At 38.3% G+C, this 17,238-nt stretch overlaps 1 protein-coding gene across 3 annotated transcripts in view; it reads right to left on the bottom strand.

The window, feature by feature from the left end:
• Positions 1-4,877: 4,877 nt before the first annotated feature.
• MOB1B (MOB kinase activator 1B) overlaps positions 4,878-17,238 on the bottom strand; it is a 59,611-nt gene continuing 47,250 nt past the window's right edge. The window contains exons 5-6 of one of the 3 annotated variants that reach the window (XM_036335767.1): positions 15,955-16,118; positions 4,878-5,378 (exon numbers count right to left, since the gene is read on the bottom strand). In XM_036335767.1, the coding sequence (XP_036191660.1) occupies positions 5,265-5,378; positions 15,955-16,118 (278 nt within the window). In that variant the 3' untranslated portion in view covers positions 4,878-5,264. Of the gene's footprint in view, positions 5,379-6,216; positions 12,013-15,338; positions 15,375-15,954; positions 16,119-17,238 lie in introns of those variants that run through there. The other 2 variants (XM_036335777.1, XM_036335787.1) reach the window with 2 other exon arrangements.

The raw sequence follows: 17,238 nt of genomic DNA, 5'->3' as shown, positions 1-17,238 counted from the left end.
ACTTTGTTACTTCTTCACCAATGCACTAACCCAACCCCAAATCATTTGCCTTGTCAAATCTTCACAAATTTATTGTTTATTTGTCTAAAAGATTAAAAAGCTTTTGAGTTTCATATTTTTATGGGGCTGCTGTACAAACTAAATAAAATTAGTTTTTCTCCTATTAATCTGTCTTATGTCAATTTACTTATTAGACCAGCTAAAGAACCTAGAAGGGAATAAGGAAAACATTTTTCACCTCTACAATGCTATGTAGAAGTTAACACATTGGGTCTATTTCCGTTCAGCATGACTAGAACTTATTTAACTTTGCCTGCCCTTATACGTGGTACATAGTTAACAAATAAACGTTGAATTTTTTAATTCAACACAGAGTGCTTATGTGCAATTGCAGTACTCTGCTAGAACATTCAGCTAGCTGGAGGCAAATACAGAGTAAAAAATGCCCAGAGGAACTCATTTTTTGATTATGGTAAAAAAAACAAAAACTAAAAAAAAAGTAGTAAACTAGACACTACTGTCTAGAAGTTATTGAGTTCAAATTACCTACAGAAACCAATGGCCCTGTTATTCTTTTTTACTTTGCAACTATCATCACATTTAAAATGCATCCAAAGGTGGAGTTCAGAAGAAGGTGGGTAAACAGTGAATCATTCTCAGAAATAAAGGGCAGAAATCAAAATGTGATCTCATGGGGAACTCCAGAATAAAAACAGCAAAAATTATTCTTTGTAATTTCCCTATATTATTTTGTTACTAGAGGCCCAGTGCACAAATTTGTGCATGGGAGGGGTCTGGCCAGCCCAACCTGATGGGGGCCCACCCAGCCAGGCCCTCGGGGGGGAGGGGTCGCAGGTGGTTGGTGGCTGGCCTGCCCCTGATCTGGGTGTTGGGGGCCTGACTGGGGGCCAGGTCGGCCGGGGGGATTGGGGGGTGCAATTGGGGCTCGGATCAGGCTGGTTGGCTGCCACAGAGCATGTCATAGCCCCCAGTCCCCGGTCGTTCTGGTTGTTCTGCCTTTCTGGTCACCGGGCTTTTATAAATATAGACTAGAGGCCTGGTGCACAAAAATTTGTGCACTCATGGGGGGGGGGGGGGCCCTCAGTCCAGCCTGTGCCCTCTCACAGTATGGGACCCCTCGGGGAATGTCCACCTGCTGGCTTAGGCCCGCTCCCCGGGGGAATGGGCCTAAGCTGGCAGTCAGACATCCCTCTGGCAGCCTGGGAGCCCTCAGGGGATGTCCACTTGCCAGCGCGGAGCAGGCCTAAGCTGCAGTTGGATATCCTTAGCGCTACTGAGGAAACGAGAGGCTCCCGCCACCACTGCTGTGCTAGCAGCCATCAGCCTGGCTTGTGGCTGAGCAGAGCTCCCCCTGTAGGAGCGCACTGACCATGAGGGGGAAGCTCCTGCATTAGGCGTCTGCCCCCTGGTGGTCAATGTGTGTCATAGTGACCAGTCATTCCCAGTTGTTTTGCTGTTAGGGTCAGTTTGCATATTACCCTTTTATTATATAGGATAGAGGCCTGGTGCATGGGTGGAGGCCAATTGGTTTGCCCTGAAGGGTGTCCCGAATCAGGGTGGGGGTCCCGCTTGGGTGCCTGGCCAGCCTGAGTGAGGGGCTGATGGCTGTTTGCAGGCTGGCCAAGCCCGCCAGCGGGGACCCCTCACCCCATGGGGGTGTGGCCAGCCTGGGTGAGGGGCTAAGGGCTGTTTTCAGACTGGCCACAGCCTCTTCAGGGTGGGGGGGTGTCCCTGTTGGGGTGCCTGTCCAGCCTGGGTGAGGGGCTGATGGCTGTTTGCAGGCTGGCCACGTCCCCCAGCGACTCAAGCTCCCAGCCTCTCCTTTTTTTCTTTTTTTGGCTGGCTGGAAGCAGGTATCTGGGATTTATTTATCTTCTATAATTGAAACTTTGTAGCCTTGAGCGAAGCCCACAGCCGGCCAGGGCAGGTGGGAAGCTTGGCTTCTTCCATCATCAGGGGCAACCCAAGCCTCCTGCTCGCTCCAGCTCTGTGGCCGCCGCCATCTTAGTTGGGTTAATTTGCATACTCGCTCCTGATTGGCTGGTGAGTGTGGCAGAGTGGCTGAGTGACAGTGATGGTTAATTTGCATCTTTCTGTTTTATTAGTGTAGATCAGTGGTTCTTAACCTTCCTAATGCCAAGACCCTTTAATACAGTTCCTCATGTTGTGGTGACCCCCAACCATAAAATTATTTTCGTTGCTACTTCATAACTGTAATTTTGCTACTGTTATGAATCGTAATGTAAATATCTGATATGCAGGATGTATTTAGGTGACCCCTGTGAAAGGGTCGTTTGACCCCCAAAGGGGTCGCGACCCACAGGTTGAGAACTGCTGGTGTAGATGCTATTATTTTATATGCATTACTTTTGTTTATCCCATAGTGATTAGCAGCAGGATCCTTGAAATGAAAAAGGCCTGGATGCTTGTCATCAAGGACGGCAAAGAAGCTAGGAAAGCTACTAGGTGTTTTATTCCACACCTAAGCTTGGGAAAAAAACCATGAAATGAAAAGGGTACTGGCAGCTACTGAGAAAGGAGTAAGGCAGGGTGAATCTCTGAGACCTTCAAACAGGAGGAAAGTGGAACTGAAGTCCATATAGATCCGTTAAAGATGTTTGGGGTTGAGGAGTAAGAATCCCCAAGTGTGGTTTCCACACACATAAAACACACATACACACACAAAAGAAGTGTAACCGTTTAAGCACGGAAAAATTAAAGACTGCTTTCAAATCCAACTTTGCCAGCTTCTGGCTCTGAGAATTTGAGCTCCTTCAAGCTTAAGAGTGTACCTTGAAAATACAAAGTAAATGGGGGAAACAGAGAACCTAGCTCTCTTGGCACCAAGTTCAGCATAATTTTCCATTTTCCTACATAATTTGTGGATAACACAAGGAAGAGACCAGAGCACACTTTTAAAAGTGCCTTCCTGATTTTTTGTCCACAACCCCTTATCTGAAAGCAATGTAGCCAGATCTGTTTCAGAATTCATAAACTTTTGGACTTTAGAAAAGAAATAGTCATATACTATACACATTATGTCACCCGCCCTAACCCTCTGGCACAAGTATTAAATACACTAATATTTGGCAGTGACACTAAGATCAGGTTGAGTTTGCACTGAATCAATAAAATACTGTTTTCGGAGCTTTTCAGATTTTAGAATTGCAGATAAAAGACACAGGATTGGCCCTAGCTGGTTTGGCTGGGTGGATAGAGCATCAGCCTGCGGACTGAAGGGTCCAGGGTTCGATTCCAGTCAAGGGCACATGCCCAGGTTCTGGGCTCAATCCCCAATAGGAGAGAGCCAATCAACGATTCTCTCTCATCATTGATGTTTCTCTCTCTCTCCCTCTTCCTTCCTCTCTAAAATCAATAAAAATATATATTTTTTTAAAAAAGACAAGAGATTGGAGCATCCAGCCAGTCATGAGCATGCTACTACCTTAACACTTTCTTGCCAGAAATTTTACTAGTCCTTCAATTTGGGAATTCCTTTTCTCCTGTGGAAATGTTGGTGAATGAGATAGGGTCTTGACTAATGACATACAAGTTTAACAAAGAAAACTCTAAACCAGGGGTGGGCAACCCTTGGCAGGCGTGCCAAACATGGCACACCAGTAACTTTTGTTGGCAGGCGAAACCCTCTCTTATAATCTTCCATTTACAATTTTTTTCTTAATATCGACTTTTATTTTTCAGATAAATTCAGTGTAGGTGCATCTTAGATAAATAAATAATTTTACATAACAAGTTATCTTAAAGACCATAGACATGGATATATGAGAGAGGGGAAGAACAATTTCTATGCCTCTGCCTTAACTCTCCCTGCTTTCCTAGATCCGACCAGTGTTTTGGTTTCATCCACATACGCTTGTGAATCTTGGTTCTCAGTGATGAATTTTGTTAAGTCTCATAATAGGAGTAGCCTGACGGATGAAAGTAGTAGCTCATGCATATCTCTGAAGGTCACGAAATATAAACCTGATGTAAAATCTCTGTCATCAGTGATGCAGCAGCAAAAGTCCCACTGATAATATCAAACGGAGTCATAAAGTTTTCTGTCGGACTATCAGTGTACATGTATACATTAAAAAATAAATGTATTTTTCATCATCATATACTGTGTTTTTGTCGCTTGAATGAATTTTATTATTTCTTCAAGGTTCTTCACATACATCCACCTTAAGAGATACCAAGTAGGTGTAACATGTTCTCAAAAAATTAGGGTTGGCACGCAGAATTTTGAGTCAGAGATTTTGCTGGTTTTGGCACGCACTCACAAAAAGGTTGCCCACCCCTGCTCTAAACGAACTCAAAAAATGAAAACAAAGGTAGAAAAAAATAATGGGCCCTGAACATTGGTAAGTACTGGTTACACATTTGTGTATACCAACCCAACTTTTGTAAAATAATGTCTATCAACTTAATGAGCTTGGTTGTAAACTTCTCCTGCAACCTTCCCTCATTACTGACTAGAAAACAGAAGGATGTAGAAGCCATCATAAAAGTAAAGGTGGAGAGTCAGGGTGCTTCCAGCACATCTGAAGTGCGATGTCAAAATAACACACCAGCAGGGTGTAGGAGCCAGCCATCAGCTCTATACAGCTCCTCAGGAAAGGAAGCTATATTTTGCAACATGCTTGTAAAGTTAATCTTTAGGTAATCAAAAAAATGTGACACTGTATTCATTATGCAGTTTAAAACAAGAAAGTGTAAAACATTAAACATGGTTAAACTTTAAAGGAATAATTATTTAGAACATTTGTGTTACCAAAATGCATTATTCCAGACAATATTATTTAACAATTAAATATTTAAATTTACTACAAGAGAGACAAATGAACCTATCAAAGTGTAGTTAATTTTTATAAGTATTTCTTTATACACAGAAGTTTTGTACAAACTGTATGTGCAGAATAACAAGATGTTTTTATTAAAACCTGGAGACAAAAAACAAAACAAAAAAACCTGGAGACAGTCCACATCAGCGTGGACTAACATTTCTACTTCCAGGCTTTTGTTCAAATACCAATTAGTGACATTGGGCATCTGTGGCTATTACCATCAAGATATTTTCAACCTGACAGTCCAAACACAATGCCTCTAAATACCTCTAAAATAATGATACTCGGAAAATACTCTAAAATACACATTTCCTTTCGGAGCTTAGAAATCAGGATAAAATGGTTCTCTAATACTGTTCATTTTTAAAAAAAAAAAACCAAAACAAAACATAGATTTTAGAGAAGGAGAAAGACACCCAACCAGGGATCGAACCTGCAATCTTCCAGTATGCTGGATGATGCTCCAACTGAGCCACACAGGTCAGGGCATAGTGTTAATTCTTTAATGGTCTATAATAAAGACAAAATTTGATGAAATCTTAGCTTGATGGGAAGGTAAAAAATAAATATTTTGCTAACTGTTCTCATGGTAAGAGTTCAGTAGTCCCACCTTATCCACAGGGGATATGTTGCAAAGCCCTCAGTCGATGCCTGAAACCTCAAATTATATCTAACCTTATATATACCATGATTTTTCCTATTCATACATATACTTTACGGCTTCTCTTTGACATTCCAGAACTGCATCACTACTCTTGCGCTTTGGGGCCATTATGAAGCAAAGCAAGGATTACTTGAACACAAAGCACTGCATACCTCCACAGTTGATTTGATAACTGACGAAGCTAATAAGCAACTCATGGGCTGGCAACACATACAGAATGGATACGCTGGACAAGGATGATTCACAACCTGGGCAGGACCAGGTAGGATGAAGCAGGATGGCACAAGATTTCATCATTCTACTCAAAATGGTTGCAATTTAAAACTTGTGAATCATTCCTTTCTGAAATTTTCCATTTAATATTTTCAGACTGCAGTTGACCATGGGTAACCCAAGATAAGAGAGGACTACTTTTTTAAAAAAGCAAACAAAAGTGTTGGTTTCAAGGTCAATGAATATTTGGGTTTTAACACCCTAGTTAGTGACTTATACAATTTCTGAGCTTTAGTTTCCTAATCTGTAAGACTAAGATACTAATTTCCAGGGTTGTTGTAAACATTATAAAAAATAACGCCTAACAAATTTTAAATGTTAACATACTCCAAATACCTTCAATACTTCTGTAGGAATGTGTTCAGCGTGAGCATATCGATAGCAAAAATAAACATTAACACAAACTCAGGATTCATGGCCAAACATAACTATTTATTTTTGTAATAAACATTCAGTATCTTCCTTTAAAAAAACCTAGAATTTAAATATTTCTTCCCATCCCATCACATACAAATCTGTAAATACATTATTTACATCTCTCAACTAAAACATATTACAGATTTTCTGACATTCAGTATCCTTTTAAAATAAAAATGACAAAGCAGTTAAACTTTGACCAATAACTACAATTTGAGTAATCTTGGCACAGTTTACAACATAGCGTCGATGTTACATTTCATATTTTAGATCATTTTTCCCCTCCCAGCTACTTTAATAGAGAAATTGTCTGCCTCCAGTAGAGCTGAATCCCTGTCTTTACACATCCTCTGAAATACTTGTACAATGTGAATGCTGACCCTATGTTTCCATTAGATGGCACTGACAGTATTATTCTGCTTTTGTCCCCATAAATAATTTCTATTCAGACTTTAACTGTCTCATGTACACTGTATTCTCTCTCAACCTAGATTTCATGACACTGTTTCTAGATAATTTTAAGTAATAATGTATAAGAAAAGTTCAACTAGAACAAAAGTTAAGTGTCCTCCCACATTAGTACCCTCAGCACCCTAGTTATGCATGTACAAAAATAACAAATACAATTTAGTTGCTTTAAAAAACTATTTCCCCTAAAAATAGTTATCTCAGCAAAACAATTTAAGGAGAAAAGTATTCTTAAAATGAAAATGTAATCTATTTTAAAACCTACATAATATTAAGTATTTCAGAAACAAAGTAAAAAGGAAAAGATGTGCAAACCAGTAAGAAACACCCACACATAAAAATAATATGTGAGAAATTAAATATTAACAAAAATGTTTAATTTTATCACTAATGATCTCAGCTTCAGTGACATATTTAAAGAAAGCTGTCAGCCAAAAAAAAGAAGAATGCCTATGTAAGTGCATTTTTCAACACTTCAGCTGAAGCCTACATGTTGACAGCAAGTACCTCGGAAGCACTAACAATGAGGACTTGCACAATCGACCTGTTTGTTTTCCAAGTGGTGCGTTTTGGGGGGATAGGAGATATGGAAAGTCAATAGCAGTAAAGGAAGTAATTTACCTCCAAGGAGAAGGGGATGTGAGCTGGAAAAGGCCAGTGATTCCACTGTCTTGGAGAACTGTAATCCAAAGTTATCTATGTGTAGTATTATATGTAGAAAAAGAAATTCACACTAGCAAAACTGAGAATACTCAATATGTACTATCTTTTGTCACAATTCTGTATCAATTTAGCTACAAGTAGCAGACATGGAGCACAGTTTTATACCTTCAAAATGAATTCTTCCATATGATTAGCTCATTAGGAAAACCCTAAAAATTCAAACTGTCTGCAGTCAGAATTGTTATTATATCTTAAAATTAAACTTTTTCATTCAATCTTGAGAGTTTTCTCTCTAAACATTTATCTCATATACCATTAAACTGGCAGCTGAACAACAGTAATTCCTATGGTGAATCTTCTTAACATTATGACAAAAGTCTAATATTGAAATTACTTTAGGAATGATCCTTAAAAAGTAGATGTAGAATAGCATTTCTAAGAATTGACATACTCTTTAATATCCCAGATAAGTTTCTAAATAAGTAACATTTTCTCTTGGTATGCAGACTCATTTTCAAATTAGAAATAGACTTCTGGCCCCATATCTTTTAAAAAGACATTCATAATTTTAAATTTATAAATGACATATGAAATGGTTATATAGTTTTAAATATTTTATCTGTGATATGTAGGCTTAAAAGTCAGCCTAATTAATATATAAAACTTATTCCAATTTCTTTGTAAAATGATCTCTAGTCTTTAAATTCAAATTGTTCATCTGAGTGAAAATGGTTTTTTAAAAAAGGGATGGAGGTAAAGGCTATTGTTTCCCTTAGGCTACTTCTATCTTAAATATTGGATCCATGTTTTTCTTACTATCCCTTAAAACTATTTTACAGTAGTCAAGATTGAATTCAAGAGTTATCAGGGAAAGGAAAAAAATAGAAAACAAGATAAAGACTTTTTTTTATTATTATACTTAACTATAAGACAATTAAACTAAATTAAAAAAAATAAAACCTATACATCCAAATGATACTGTGTACTTCAAAGAAGTGACATCAGGAAACAATTCATTATTATATGATGCTACCTATGCTCAAAACACACTCTTCTGCAAATTTCAGAACCTATGGTACATTCTATTGAACTTCCTTCATGGTTTAGTTCCAAGAAAACAGCAAAGCAGAGTTGGTTTGGTGAATGAGATAGTCATAATTAAGTTGCCAAAACGAGGTTTTGGTGCAACTAAAATGATGAAATAGATTATCTTGCATAGTCATACACTGATTCTCAAGGCTTCTTTGAAAGCATTCCAAAAACTTTACACCTTTGCAGCATAGCTGGAATAAGCAGTGCTCCCAAAGGAACCACCCTGAAGATCTACTCTCATTTGGATGTTTAAGGAATAACGTTTATTTTAAAAGAAAGTCCTACAACGTAGCAATTGCATCTCACATATTTTACCATTTCAGTGGTTATCAAAACCTCTCTCAGAGAGGGGTAGACAAAGGTATAAAATAAATCTGTCATTTTGCTATTTTCCCATAAGCAAGGAAAATGCTAATACATAAAATGGAGTCTGGTGATTACATGTAAAATATAAATATCCACATCATCTGTATTTTCTAAATAAAAGCGATTGTAGTGCTTTATCTCTGCTGATAAAAATAGGCAGTAACTCAGTCTGTGATATGTTATCCACTAAACAGGTCATCTCCTACCAAATACATTTTATGCTGATCAGTTAGAATTTACAGATAACGAAGGTAAAAAGCAATAGCAATCTAAAATCTCTCAAGTTAAGGTAAACTGACTTCCAAAGCTTCTACCAGCTAACTAACAAAATGTTTACTGTTTCAGTGCAGTTTAATACAATGGGTTTTTATGGGAAACAGAATAATCAAGTCAGCAAATGAAAGCCAGTAGCACCATCTACTGCTAACTAAAGGATTTTCACACTTTCTGTTATTCTCTCCACCACCATCATGCCACCATTTAAAGTAATTCCTAAAACTTGCTGCATATCAATATTTAACCAAAGCATTGTGAAAACAATACTATGTTAACTTACTATTTTATATTTTATGCTTTTATTAGCAGATGGGAAAACCAACTTCTGTTTTATACTTCCATATAAAGAAAAGGGGGGAAATCTTTATCTTGGTTATTTATAAATTTAACAAAGAGATCTGGAAAGAATTCAATAGACATTTATAAACAAGTTCTGCTGCAAAGCCAAGATGTGATCCTTATTTTATAAAGGGTTCATGGGAACTAACCGAATCAAAGCAATTTTTTATTAAATTAGTTATTTCTCACATGCTCTGGTGAATGTTTTCCTACTCATAGCCATGTAACACCATGTACAATGCCAGGCCTCTGGGAGAACCTCACTACTTTGTTACCATATACACACATACATAATTCCATACTTTCCAATAACTGTTTACAGGAATACTCAGAGGCAGGCACCTGAGATTCTGGCACAGTGACGACAAACTCTTATATACATACAATGGGAAAGCAGGTCCTACTACTAAACATTCATTGATGGAAACATTTTTCCATTTTTACAGTATATTACTGCATAAGGCTTAAAAGAACAAAAACAATTTTTTACTATACTCTCTACATTTGGCTATTGCAACCTCTTTGTTACTAGGTTGATATGAAGACAAATGCAGTATGGAAGACTACTTGAGTAATTATGTGCTTCATTTTCCCAAATAGATAGAACTCAAAATCAGTTGATGCCGAATTTTACTTCTGAATCTACCCATAATGGCTGCTAAAAGATCTGGATATTAAAAGAGTTGTTTTAAGGACATCAGCTAGTTCTCACTGTAATTTTTAACTAAGTATTACCAATGAATGTCCAGTATATCTCTGCCAGGCTCTCCTGTTATTTCTATGGTTGGTACTTGAGAATGATGGCTATAAATGAAATGGGAAAAAAGGCAGTTCCTAGTGATTGTAATTATAATGTAATTAAACTGTATCATGGCTCTACTTGTTAAGAGCAAAACCTAACTGATTTCATTTTAGATTCTTAGTATTTTTAGTCTATACAATTTCAGAGCAAGATTTCTATTCTACAAGGAAAAGGGTATATATTTCTAACTAAAAAAAAAAGAGTATATATTTCAAACTGAAGGGATAGCTTTACTGGAAATGAGAAAATTAAAACAAAGTCTAAAAAGAATATATCTCAAGAATAAAAGTAAAGTGAAAATGTTAATATTTATTTTAAAAATCAATTTTCAAAACTTATGGGAATAATTCACTAAAAAGTCAAGGAAACTAAAATGTTAAAGTTAATAATCTCTGAATTAGCACTTTCATTGTTAAATATCACTGCAAAGAAAATTATTTCCTTTCACAGTGGAAAATCAGCTGTCAGAATGCTTCAAATAGAGCCTATAATAAGCAAAGAATGTACTGTATCATTTAAAATGACAGGCAAACACCAGCTCCATTCACTGAATGGAAGTGCTGGAAAGTGGTCAATGTTCCCAAATAGTCCTTTATTCCTTATTTAATATCTATACCTAAAATTAATAACTTATTTTTAACTTCTCTATGGAAGTTGATTCCTAAAAAGAAGTCTCTAAGACTATGCTTACACGAAATTGATTAAAATCTTCATGCCATTCTATTCAAGGGTTTTAAGACAGGACTTTCTTGAACTTGACTCTCCACAGTTAATTCCATCTTTAACTCCCTACACAAGCTAATCCCCTATAACAGAACACACACTCCTATCAAAGCTTCTTCAAAGTAGGAGGAGATTCTGCAGACTTATGGCTCATTTGGCAATTGCTAAGAAACCTCACAGTTCAGCATCACCTCTGAAGATGGCAAACCTGTACATAAACCTGAATATTCACACCTACAGTGCAGTTAACATGTAGAAAGAAGCCAAAATGCAACAGATATTGCATTTCAACATCCTCAAGTTTCAATATCACAGTAAAGAGATGGAAAAAGACCTGCTTGTGGAACTTTAAGCATCTGTTGAACAGAATTACCATCAATATGAAAAATAATTAAGAAATACTAATTTTTTTATGCTCTACATGCACACCTTTACAAATTGTGTTTCTTCGATGTAGTAAAAGCTAGAGATCATCAATTCAGGTAAACTATGGCTTTTGTCATAGATATTTTAAAACATGCATCAGTAAGTGCTCTGGGTAATAATCCTATTGTTTCAAGCCCTGTTTGGTTCTATGTGCTTTGCACCTCAGAAGTGAGCCTGCCAAGGCACTTATAAAATATAAGTCTTTTGGGGACTTAAAAAAATCAGCCACAATTTACACAACATAGAATCCCATCCATGAGCAGCCCAATCAATAAGCATTCTCTTTCAACCTACAACATTATAAAAAATTCCACAAGTAACCAAAACCAAGTTAAAAAAAAAGCCACTAAGACAAAATTTACGCCTATCAAATGTATAGAGAATGGTTGTTGGCTTTACATAGCAATTGAATATGGTTTCATTTATTCAGAAGAAAAAAGAACACAAATAAGCCCCCCAAACCTAAGACAAAAACAACCGAGACAAAAATAAAATACAACGAAATCCAAATACACTCCACAGAACTTCATGGGAACAATTTGCACAGTTCACATCCCTTATCTGTCCTTTGAGGTGAGTTTCTCAATCAGTTCTTGGAGTGGTGCAAGTTCTCTTCTGTCAACCAGGTTAAATTCCTATGCACGATAAAGGCAGAAGAAATAGCAAAGACTTATTATTTACATTTCACTCCGAAGCAGCTTTCCATTAACACTTATTGGAAATTAGCTTTTAAAGTAAATAAAAGTCAAATCTCTTTTTTTAAGTTTCTATTCCCTCACTGTCTTAGACGAATCACTTAACCACTTCTGATATTGTTTTACATATGTAATAATTATAAAATAAATCCTACTTCATAAAATTATTGTGGAGACTAAATGTGATACTGTAAGTTTACCACTTCAAGTAATCCTTGGCACAAAGTAAACACTCAATAACTGGGAATTGCTGCTCTTTGTTAAAAGGTATAATCCAGGCACCATTTAGATATACACTGAGTGGCCAGATTATTATGACCACCTGACGTTTGTAGGCAAATTAGCTATAATTTCGCGCTGAAGTTGCTAGAGGGCCAGACCATTATAAATAGGGAAGCAGTTTGTTTACCTCAACAGTAGAAGTGATTTTTTTCTTAAGATATGGGTAAACAACGCGATTTAACAGCCTTTGAAAATGGGATATATATTATTATGAGTGGCCAGATTATTATGACCACCCCATCAGTACTTCGTTGGGCCACCTTTTGCCTTCAATACTGCGATGATTCTTCTTGGCATTGACTCCACGAGATGTTGAAAGATGATGCAAGGAATCTGACACCATGCCTGATGAATAGCACTGTCCAGCTCTGTGAGATTTGATGGTTGTGGAACCAGCTGCCTGATAGCTCTTTTAACTTTGTCCCACAAATGCTCAATTGGATTGAGATCTGGTGGTTGTGGGGGCCACCTAAGCAAGGTAAAGTGTCCCTCATGTTCTTGAAACCACTCCTGCACAATACGAGCACCATGGCATGGCACACTGTCTTGTTGGAAGAAGCCATCTCCACTGGATACGCCATCAACATGATAGGATGAACTTGATCAGCAACGATACTTAGGTATGTTGTGCTATTCAGATGTTGTTCCACGCGAATTAAAGGGCCCAAATCATGCCAGGAAAACATGCCCCAAACCATAACACTGCCCCTACCAGCTTGAAAGGTTGTACTCATGCATGTGGGGTGCATGCTTTCATGCTGTTTCCGCCAAATTCTCACTCTGCCATCTGCATGATGCAACTGGAAACGTGATTCATCGGACCACATGACTTTTTTCCAGTGCTCGACTGTCCAATCCTTGTGTTCCTGTGCGAATTGGAGACGTTTTATCTTGGTAACTGCAGACAGCAAAGGTGTTGGAACAGGCCTTCGGCTTCCATATCCCATAAGATGCAGTGTATGGCTAATTTGCCTACAAACGTCAGGTGGTCATAATAATCTGGCCACTCACGTTCAAATATATCCCACATTCAAAGGCTGTTAAATCTCATTGTTTACCCATATCTTCAGAAAAAAAGTCACATCTACTGTAGTGGTAAACAACCTGCTTCCCTATTTATAATGGTCTGGCCCTCTAGCAACTTCAGCGCGAAATTATAGCTAATTTGCCTATAAACGTCAGGTGGTCATAATAATCTGGCCACTCAGTGTAGTCAACCAAGTAGGGACCAAAATATCTAACATCTCCGGCAAGTTTCAGACTAAAATAGTTTATGTTATAAACTAACATACCCATAAGCTATCATGAGATGTGTCATTCTGAAGTAAAACTCTGAATAGATTTCCCCTGAACTATATTAAATAGAAGCTGTCTATACTTCTGATCTTCTGCCATGGTGGGGCATTCTGCACTCCTAATTTCATTTATTTATTAACATCCATCACGTGCCAAGCACTGCAGTATATACAGGGGAAAAGCATTAGGGGGCATTTAACTGCAAGCCTATCACTACTAGTAAGATCTGTGGGGTCTGAACCAAGAACACAAATAGATATATATATATATTGCATGACTAAATACATTTTACATTAAGCTAATATATTGTTAAATAAAACATGTTCTGTTCTTCCACCTTGACAAAATATACCTTCATAGTGACCAGGAGAGCAGATTCAAATTTTGAATTCTCAAGACTCCTCAGAATTCTGCACTGGAAAGTAGAGCCAGCCCCTGACCCTCAGCAAAACTTGCTGATCTCCCAACCACCAGCTCCATCCTGCTCTTCAAAGGGCTTCACATGCATGAGTGTGGACACCCTGTCTGCTTACACAAGCAATGCCACACACCCTCATCAACAGCTGTCAACTGGCTATCCCTTAGGTCTAGAGCAGTGGTTCTCAACCTGTGGGTCACGACCATCGGAAAACATACAGCATACCAGATATTTACATTACGATTCATAACAGTAGCAAAATTACAGTTATGAAGTAGCAACGAAAATAATTTTATGGTTGGTGGTCACCACAACATGAGGAACTGTATTAAAGGGTAGCGTCATTAGGAAGGTTGAGAACCACTGGTCTAGAGCTATACGAATCAGGGATAAGACCTTTCCTCAAAAGAACAGACCCAAGGAAAAGATCTATGCAAACCTTGGAAATACACTTGGGACTATCTGGACAGGAAATTCTGAGGTAGAAGTACACACCAGAAGGAATCTGGGTAGGTATGTTGCTTGCCCTGTGGATTCCTCGCTCTGTGGGGAGAAGTACAACTGGAGAAGGGCCAGAGTAGGATTTTCTAAATTGTGAAGCCAGGGGCTTACTCCTTCAAGGGCTGATACTGTATAATGGGCCCACCTTTAAGCAGGTCACAGCGTCCTAAGATGTAAACAGATTCAGATATAGTAAATGCCATGATCTATCCCCTACTATTTGCTAAGAGTTGGGAGATATGGTATACTTTGAGATCATACAGTAAGGTAAAAACTAACTCTTCTGGTGGAGGAATATCCTTGCCTAAACCACTAAAACCTGAACTTTGGCAATCATGTCTTTCTAAACCAAAGCACAGATGCAAACTTTAAGATAACATGTTCTTTGTTTCTCTGGGTATCTGTAGATGGAATACCAGAGTGAGGTAATTGCTCAGAGCAACCATTTAGGTATGTTACTGTCTCCTAAGATGTGTTTTGGTAAAACTGAGACACAAAATGTGTGCCTTCAGTGTGAAGAGTGTGTATAGAGGGGAAAACAGACATATTTTTCTTTAGTGGAGACGGATCACAGGGAAGGCATTTTAAGTATATATACCCAAAGACACACAAAAACAACACCGATCCAAGCCTTAGACTTCTCCTGCCTACCATAAACCCCTCTCAATTTCCACCAAAGAAAGGCTGGTCAGCTTATGTTTTCCATCTATTTTTCACTCCTGGCTGTTAGTTCTCCAACTGTGATAGCAGGGTGAGACTATCTTCACTCCTCTTAATCTCATCTCTAAGGCCAGTTCTCTGAGAACTAAAAAGAGAAGGAAAAGGGGTCAACAAAGGAGTCAGATCAAAGACTAATGGACCTCTTTGGAATAGTAACACAGATTTCTCCCTTTGGACATAATGGACAGTACCTAACTTAAAAATTATTCAGAATACTTAAAAATAAAAAAGGAAAAAAGGTGTGATATTCAAAGCTCATTTTTAGGACAGAGGATGCTAAAAAAGTTCCAAAGTAGACTGGATTTGAGGGTTAAGAGGAGTAGGAGGAATGCTAAAAAGTTCAAGAGATCAAGTTCATCAATAGATCTGCCAAACTAGCCAGGTTCCTTACATGGCCCTTCCAGATTAGGCCATTAACTGAAGCAAATCCAAGGAAGAATTCTCAGAGCCATTTTATTTAGACTTGCATGACTTGCATGTGGCTGCTTAGAGATAAATGGAATTCAGAAACAAAAGGCCAGTTCTTATCATCATGGCAAGTACAGAAGAGGAAGACTAGAGAAATAGGGCAAATTTTTATCCTTACAGTATGAATGCAATATTCACCTAAGAACTCTGTAGATAACTAATTTACTAAACAAAAAAGATCTCCTAATCCAACTTACCTGGACAAAAAAGATAAAGTGCTTGAAAGATGTATTCAGATGCGCTTCCTCCTGAAGCTGGATCACAGGGTCAAAATGCTGATGATAAATGTGAGCATAAACCCTGAAGAGGCGTTTGAGTATAGTTTTTGCCACAGACATGAAGTTCTTCGGGAATGGGACACCTAATAAATAAACAACCCCATCTATTAACAAGGGACAGGAACAAGGCAATATGAGTTTGTTAACAAATGGCAACATAAATTGCCAAAACAAGGCTTAAAAGAAGGATTTATGAATTACTACTTAATACACCTACTGTACTTTTCAGAAGTCTTTAACATATCATGAATGAAAATAAATTTCAAAGCTTCTATGGAACAAGAACTAATTTTCAGTATAGCCCTTTAGGCCTCCAACACTTTACTAAAATGAAACAAATGAATGCCTAAGATGGTAATGGAGCTAAAACTCACACTGAGATCCTCAGATTTTGTAACATCATTTCTTTATACAAATATATGCTAGACACAAATAATATATTAATCATGTTCATTTTTGTTTAAAATGCTTGCAATATATTTTTAAAATTTTTTCTATGGGAATTATTTCATTACTACTCTAGGTCTACATTTATCCTGAAAAACAACTGCAATCTCTGCTCAATTAGGTTCCTTGCAATGAATTAAAGCACTTTTGCAGCATTAAACAAATACAAAACTAGAATAATACAAAATTCCATATACTTTGTTACTCTTGCTAAATAATCTAGACTGGCAAAACACAAGCCAAACACTGGTACTACTGGGTTCAATGTCATCATTTTACCTACAACTCATCCTATATATCTTCTATATACATATAAAGAGCCAAGGGCCATTATGACCAAACGGACAACCGAACGGATGACTGAACGGATGACCAAACAGGCTGAATGGGACGACAAGGCCAGCAGCCGGGGGATGACCAAACAACTGAGCAGCAGGCTGCATGGGGCGACCAGGCCGGCAGGGGAGGCAGTAAGGGTTGACCAGGCTGGCGGGGGGGGCAGTTAGGAGCGAGCCGGCCGGCAGAGTGGTGCTGTTGGGGGCGACCAGGATGACAGAGGGCTTAGTGAGGGGCGACCAAACAACAGGATGTGTGGGGCAACCAGGCCGGGGGGCCGGGGGGGAGCAGTTGGGGGCGACCAGGCCAGAAGAGGGTGGCAAAGGGGCAACCAGGCCAGCAGAGGGGGGCACTGAGGGGTGACCAGACTGGCGGAGGGAGGGGCAGTTGGAGGTGACCAGGTCGGCAGGGGGGTGCAGT

The sequence above is a fragment of the Myotis myotis genome, unplaced genomic scaffold (assembly GCF_014108235.1).
Source record: "Myotis myotis isolate mMyoMyo1 unplaced genomic scaffold, mMyoMyo1.p scaffold_m19_p_1, whole genome shotgun sequence".
Classification (NCBI taxonomy): domain Eukaryota; kingdom Metazoa; phylum Chordata; class Mammalia; order Chiroptera; family Vespertilionidae; genus Myotis; species Myotis myotis.
Note: the sequence above shows the minus strand (reverse complement) of the source record. Positions and strands in the feature narration are given on the sequence as shown.